The 6,635-nt window shown below is 49.7% G+C and overlaps 1 protein-coding gene across 1 annotated transcript; it reads right to left on the reverse strand.

The window, feature by feature from the left end:
- Nucleotides 1–4,968: 4,968 nt before the first annotated feature.
- LOC107122029 (cytochrome c oxidase assembly factor 4 homolog, mitochondrial) lies at nt 4,969–5,427 on the reverse strand. The gene has a single exon (XM_015425054.1). The coding sequence runs from the start codon at nt 5,423–5,425 to the stop codon at nt 5,174–5,176; it is 252 nt and encodes an 83-aa protein (XP_015280540.1). The 5' UTR covers nt 5,426–5,427; the 3' UTR covers nt 4,969–5,173.
- Nucleotides 5,428–6,635: the final 1,208 nt, after the last annotated feature.

A 6,635-nucleotide genomic window follows, 5' to 3' on the forward strand; every position in this document is an offset into this window, starting at 1 on the left:
TTGTTGTTCAGTCGCACAGTCGAGTCCGAGTCTTCGCGACCCCATGGACGAGATCACGCCAGGCCTTCCGGTCTTCCGCCGTCCTCTGAAGTTTGCTCAACTTCATGTTTGTTGCATCTATGACACTGTCTAACCATCTCATCCTTTGCCATCCCCGTCTTCTTTGACCTTCAATCTTTCCCAGCATCAGGGTCTTCTCCAGTGAGGGCTCCCTTCTCATTTGGTGGCCAAAGTATTCGAGCTTATCTAATTCCCTCTTGAAGTCGTCCATGCTTGTAGCCGCCACGCCCTCCTGTGGCAGTGAATTCCATGTGTGAATCACTCTTTGGGTGAAGAAGGACTTACTTTTATCCGTTCTACCCCGACCGCTCGGCAATTTCATGGAGTGCCCACGAGTTCTTGTCTTGTGAGAAAGGGAGAAAAGGACTTCTTTCTTGACCTGCTCTATCCCACGCATCATCTTATAAACCTCGATCAGGTCACCCCTCAGCCGTCGTTTCTCCAGACGTCTCTTGCCTTGAAAACCCTACAGGGTCACTATAAACCGGCTGCGACTTGATGGCACTTTCTCACCAGCACCACCAAATTAAATGACAACACAATTCAACATGTCGTGCTTGAATCCGTTTTTGGGAAATTCTAACATAATCTTGGTGTTTGTGTACCGGATGCAAGGTCCATCGCAAGTGCGGGGGGGGGGGGCTCCTTGTCTTCAAGTGTGACAAAAAGAAAGCTGACCACAAACCGGAACAAGCGACTGAACTTGCAGAAGAAGGAAAGCTTTGCATTCCAAGCAGGGTAAAAGGTAAAGGTAAAGGTTCCCTTGCTCGAAAGCCAGTCGAGTCCGACTCTAGGGTTGCGGTGCTCAACTCCGTTTCAAAGCCAAAGAGCCAGCGCTGTCCATGGTCATGTGGCCGGCATGACTAAACACCAAGGCGCACGGAACACTGTTACCTTCCCACCAAAGTGGTACCTATTTATCTACTTGCAATTTCTTGCTTTCGAACTGCTAGGTTGGCAGGAGCTGGAACTAGAGTCGGGAGCTCCCTCTGTCATGCGGCAACTCGGGTCTCGAACTGCTGAACTACCAACCTTCCACAGCCTGCAGTTCAGCGTCTTAACCACTTGAGCCACCACAGCTCCTTTCCAAGCAGGGAGTACCAAGCAAATGCTTGTAGCTCTTTCTGCAATTGGCCTGCCAGACTCTTTCAGAATTGCTCCTCATATGAGACTGGATTTATACCCTGCCCTTCACTACCAGTTTGGTGTAGAGGTTAAGTGCGCAGACTCTAATCTGGGAGAACCGAGTTTGATTCACCACTCCTCCACTCGCACCTGGCTGGATGACCTTGGGAAAGCCGTAGTTCTGATAAGAGCTGTTCTTGAAAGAGCAGTTTCTGTCAGAGCTCTCTCAGCCCCACCTACCTCACAGGGTGTCTGTTGTGGGAGGGGAAGGGAAAGGAGTTTCTAAGCCGCTCTGAGACACCTTTGGGTAGTGAAGGGCGGGGTATAAATCCAAACTCTTCTCTTCTTCTTCATTCTTTCACATCTCCCACTGCCTGGTCCTTTCAACTGGAGTTATTGGGGATTGAACCTGGGACCTTCTGCATGCCAAGCAGATGCTCTGCCACTGAGCCACAGCCCCTCTCTTTGGCTCTCCGGGGTCTCAGGCGGAGGTCTTTCACATCACCCACTGCCTGGTCCTTTTAACTGGAATTATTGGGGATTGAACCTGGGATCTTCTGCATGCCAAGCAGAGGCTCTTCCACTGAGCTACAGCCCCTCTCTTTGGCTCTCCGGGGTCTCAGGTGGAGGTCTTTCACATCACCCACTGCCTGGTCCTTTCAACTGGAGTTATTGGGGATTGAACCTGGGCCCTTCTGCATGCCAAGCAGAGGCTCTTCCACTGAGCCACAGCCCCTCTCTTTGGCTTTCCGGGGTCTCAGGCGGAGGTCTTTCACATCTCCCACTGCCTGGTCCTTTCAACTGGAGTTATTGGGGATTGAACCTGGGCCCTTCTGCATGCCAAGCAGAGGCTCTTCCACTGAGCCACAGCCCCTCTCTTTGGCTCTCCGGGGTCTCAGGCGGAGGTCTTTCACATCACCCACTGCCTGGTCCTTTCAACTGGAATTATTGGGGCTTGAACCTGGGACCTTCTGCATGCCAAGCAGAGGCTCTTCCACTGAGCCATAGCCCCTTCCCTCACGAAGCTGAATCAGATCATTGGCCGATCAAGGTTGCTAACTTGCTATCATCTATTTTGATTGGCAGCATCTCTTCAGGGTGTCAGGCTGAGGGCTTTGATATCACCTACTGCCTAATCCTTTTAGCCAAAGATGCTGGGGATTGAACCTGGGACCTTCTGCATGCAAATCAGATACTCTAAGTGAATATGTGAAGCTGCCTTATACTGAATCAGACCCTCAGTCCATCAAGGTCTGTCTTGTCTATTCAGACTGGTGGCAGCTCTCACCAGTTCTCAGGTGGAGGTCTTTCACATCACCTCCTGCCTGGTCGGTTCAACTGGAGATGCCGGGGATTGAACCTGGGACCTTCTGCATGCCAAGCAGAGGCTCAGTCACTAAGCCACAGCCCTCCTCCATAGGTCTCCAGGGTCTCAGGCTGAGGTCTATCCCATCACTTACTTCCTGGTCCTTTTAACTGGAGATGCCGGGGACTGAACCTGGGGGTGTCAGTTTCAGCAGCAAGTAAATCACAAATGTTTCCAAGGAAGCGTTACGCTTCATTAGATTACAAAACTGATACCTGCGGGGGAGGGCGGGGTATAAATTTAACAAATAAATAAATAAATAAATATCCACAGGATTATTGTTAGGAATAACCAAGGGGCGGAAACATCCCTACATATAGCAGGATGAGGCAAATGGCTAAGCAAATGAAGCTCGAGCGCGCTGGGGAATTCTCCCGGCGAGAGGATACGTCATAAGCGGGAGAGTCTCAGTGCCTCATGAGGGCCGAAAGATTCACACGAGCGGTGGAACGCAAGCCCTCCCCCCTTCACAAGGCCAGACAGATAACGCCGTCTGGCAGCACTGGTTCTCACGGCCTCCCTATCGCTGTTTACGGCAAGTGGCAGAGCAGCGAGCAAGCCAGGATCAGAGAAGGGAACAAGGAAAACATGGCAGCTAGCTGACATCGGGACCTTCTGCATGCAAATCCGATACTCTACTGGTGAGCCAGGGCCCCTCCGAAATATGTAAGTGAACACGTGAAGCTGACTTATACTGAATCAGACCCTTGATCCATCAAGGTCTGTCTTGTCTATTCAGACTGGCGGCAGTTGTGGGAATATGAACAACTCCTATGAGGCATGCCCAGGACGAGTTCAAGTTCTCACCGGGAGATTGGCAAGCAGGGCACAAAGTCTGCTGAGTCTGCATGAGTCTGCTGAGAAAATAAACTTGGCTACAGTGGGCAAGATAGGAGAGTTTCAGCGTAAAGAACATTCTGTTAAGAGCACAGTGTGATTTAGTTAGAGGCTTCTTCTATTTTGTAACGTTTTCACTGTACCCTGCGTGAGCCTGCTTGATTCTAATAAAGCGCTGCTGACATCCAGTTCGAGAGATCAGGTCAGAGGGACAGAGAGAACAGTTGGATCAGTTGGGACAGAGAGAGAACTGAGCTTGGTCAGAGAGCTTGTACAAGATCTCTGTGTGTTGTGTCATTATTGTGTCGTTATTGAACCGTCGAACCTACAGGCAGCTCTCCAGGCATCTCAGGTGGAGGTCTTTCACATCACCTACTGCCCGGTCGTTTTGTTAACGAGATGCCAGGAATTGAACCTGGGACCTTCTGCATGCCAAGCAGATGCTCGGCCACTGAGCTGTGCACCCCACCCCACCCCGGTCCCTAGAATCTGCCAAAACTTTAGAAGCACTGAAACCTTAGTATCTACATTACTGACGTTGGCAAAAATAACAATTGCTCAAAGATGGAAACAAAGGAATATCGCTACAATAACATGCTGGCAGAAGAAAATCTGGGAATGCTTAGTTATGGGGGCACCTCATACGACTCATTGGCTGTGCAATCGGAAAAATACCAAAAGTGCTTCCAGGCAGTAGGGTTCCCTATCGTTAGCTATTTAGAGAGTAATGGGACACTCCCGAATAACCCAGTATTCAGGAATTTACTCTTCTTCTGATAACTCTGTTACCCTACCACAGTGGTGGCGAACCTATGGCACGGGTGCCAGAGGTGGCATTCAGAGCCCTCTCTGTGGGCACGCGTGCCATCGCCCAAGCCAGGCCCAGACCATCATTAAAGTGCCGGATTCTCTGCCAAATAATTTTAAGTAAATGAAAGCATTTGGGATTGCTTTCCTTACTTTGTTTGGATCGTCTTAAGTTAATGTATGAGTGGTTTTTTCTAAAGTAAAACCTCAGTATTCAGGTTAAATTGCCGTGGTGGCACTTTGCGATCAATAAGTGGGTTTTGGGTCACAGTTTGGGAACTCGGTCTCTAAAAGGTTTGCCATCACTGCCCTACCAGGTCTCAAAGGCCATAAATGTTTAAGTGGTAGACTGGTGTGATGTACTACTTGAGTCATTCGCTATTTTGCTTAATCACAGTTTTGATCTCATGGCTTCCATTCTTCCAAATGTTGAATTTTGTTGTAACTGTTGGAAAACTAATGAAAAATACATTAAAAAAAAGAAGAGGAGGAGATTGGATTCATACCCCGCCCTTCACTCAGTCTCAGAGTGGCTTACAATCTCCTTCCCCTTCCCCTTCCCACAACAGACACCTGTTGAGGAAGGCAGGCAGGGCTGAGAGAACTCCTCTTGAAAATACAGCTCTGAGAGAACTTGTGACTGACCCAAGGTCACTCCAGCAGCTGCAATTAGAGGAGTGGGGAATCAAACCCGGTTCTCCCAGATTAGAGTCCGCGCACTTAACCACCACACCAAACAAGAGGATACTAAGTCTCCATTTATTTTTGGGAGAAAACGGGATTCACGCTTCTGGTTTTATAAAAACGACTCAGTGCCCTGAGTACCTGGCCGCTGCAATTGTGCCCTCCACTGTCCACAGGGGGAGAGCAGGCCCCTGCTTGGAAACGGGAAGCGGTGCCCCTAGAAGACGGCTTCCGCCCACTTTGGATTTATTTCGTCTGGAGCCGTGGAAGGTGGCAGCCCGGCTTGTTCTCCCGTCAGCTCGTGGCCTGGCGTAGCCTCCGCAGCTCTTCCGCCCGCTGCTTCTGGTGTTTGCTCATGCAGTCCTTGAAGCTCTGCACCTGCTCCTGGCACTTGCGCCAGTCCTGGTGCTCGGCCATGCACTCCTGCACGGCGTAATGGAAAGCCGCGCAGCCGGTGCGGGAGATCATCTGGTCGAGGGGATCCTCTTCCTCCTCTGCGCTGGGTTTCCGGCTCCAGTCGTGACCCGAGGGACGGGCGCTGGTCATTGTCCTGGGAGGAAAGAAGGGAGGAAAACGGAGCATGTTGAACAGGAAGGGGAGGAGGAGATTGGATTTACACCCTGCCCTTCACTTGGGAGTGTCAAGAGTGGCTTACCGTCTCCTTTCCCTCTCCCTCCCCTCCCCACAACAGACACCCTGTGAGGTCGGTGGGGCTGAGAGCAATTTTGAGGACTGCTCATTCCCAAGGTCTGTTTTATTTATTTTGTAAGAAAATAATCCATGTATCAAACATTAGTGAAGGTCGTATAGTCAAGGTAGTAGGTTACAGGGTACTTTTAAAATAGCAAAATATAGACTTCAATAGACACAGTCTCATATTAACTCCTAACTTATAAAATAACGATCCTAAGAATACGAACCATAACTAACAGTATAAATTTAGTAAGTGAATAGGCATCAAATATCAAGGTCGTGTTGAGATGCAGGCAACTAATATTAGCCATATGTCAAAAGCTTAAACCTGATTTCAGTGTTATTCCCTAGGTCCAGTGTAGAGTTACCCATTTTGTCTATTACAGGAAACCAAATATCTAAAGGATTTGCTAGCTCTCCGGTGTCACTTTCTTTGCTGGTAATCACATGTATTTTCTCAAGCAAGAAAAAAATCCAATAACTCGAGGACTGTTCATGAGAGAACAGGCCTGAGCAGTGTTCCCTCTACGCTGAGTGAGTGTGAGCTAGCTCACATTTTTTTAGCCTCCAGCTCACAGATTTTTGTCATAGCTCAGGAAGGATGGCTCCAAAGTAATTTATGCAGTAGCCAAATCGCTCGCTCACCACTTTAATGCCAGTGGTGGCATTTGGGGATCCAATGTAGGATTTTTGCTCACAAGACTCCACAGCTTAGAGGGAACATTGGGCCTGAGAGAACTTGTGACTGACCCAAGGCCACACCAGCAGCTGCATGTGGAGGACCGGGGATTCGAACCCGGCCCTCCCAGATTGGAGTCCGCGCTCTTAACCACTACACCAAACTGGAGATTCCATTGGGGAGCCGGCTTGGTCTGAAGCAGCCGAGCAAAGTTCGAGTCCCTCCAGGAGGGGGCCCCTTTAAGAGTTTAATTCTGGGTATAAACTCCCGTGTCCGGGGACACGCCTCCAGTTCATACGACAAGAAGGAGGACAAGAATAAGGCCATAATTCAGATAAGGAGGAGGGGAGAGAGCAGCCTTGCGCACGCTCGGGAAACGCCCCC

Source organism: Gekko japonicus, unplaced genomic scaffold (genome assembly GCF_001447785.1).
Source record: "Gekko japonicus isolate JY-2015 unplaced genomic scaffold, Gekko_japonicus_V1.1 scaffold2548, whole genome shotgun sequence".
Taxonomy (NCBI): domain Eukaryota; kingdom Metazoa; phylum Chordata; class Lepidosauria; order Squamata; family Gekkonidae; genus Gekko; species Gekko japonicus.

Excerpts from the sequence above, each read along its gene's own strand:
- LOC107122029 (XM_015425054.1), bottom strand. The coding sequence starts at position 5,425 with ATGACCAGCGCCCGTCCCTCGGGTCACGACTGGAGCCGGAAACCCAGC.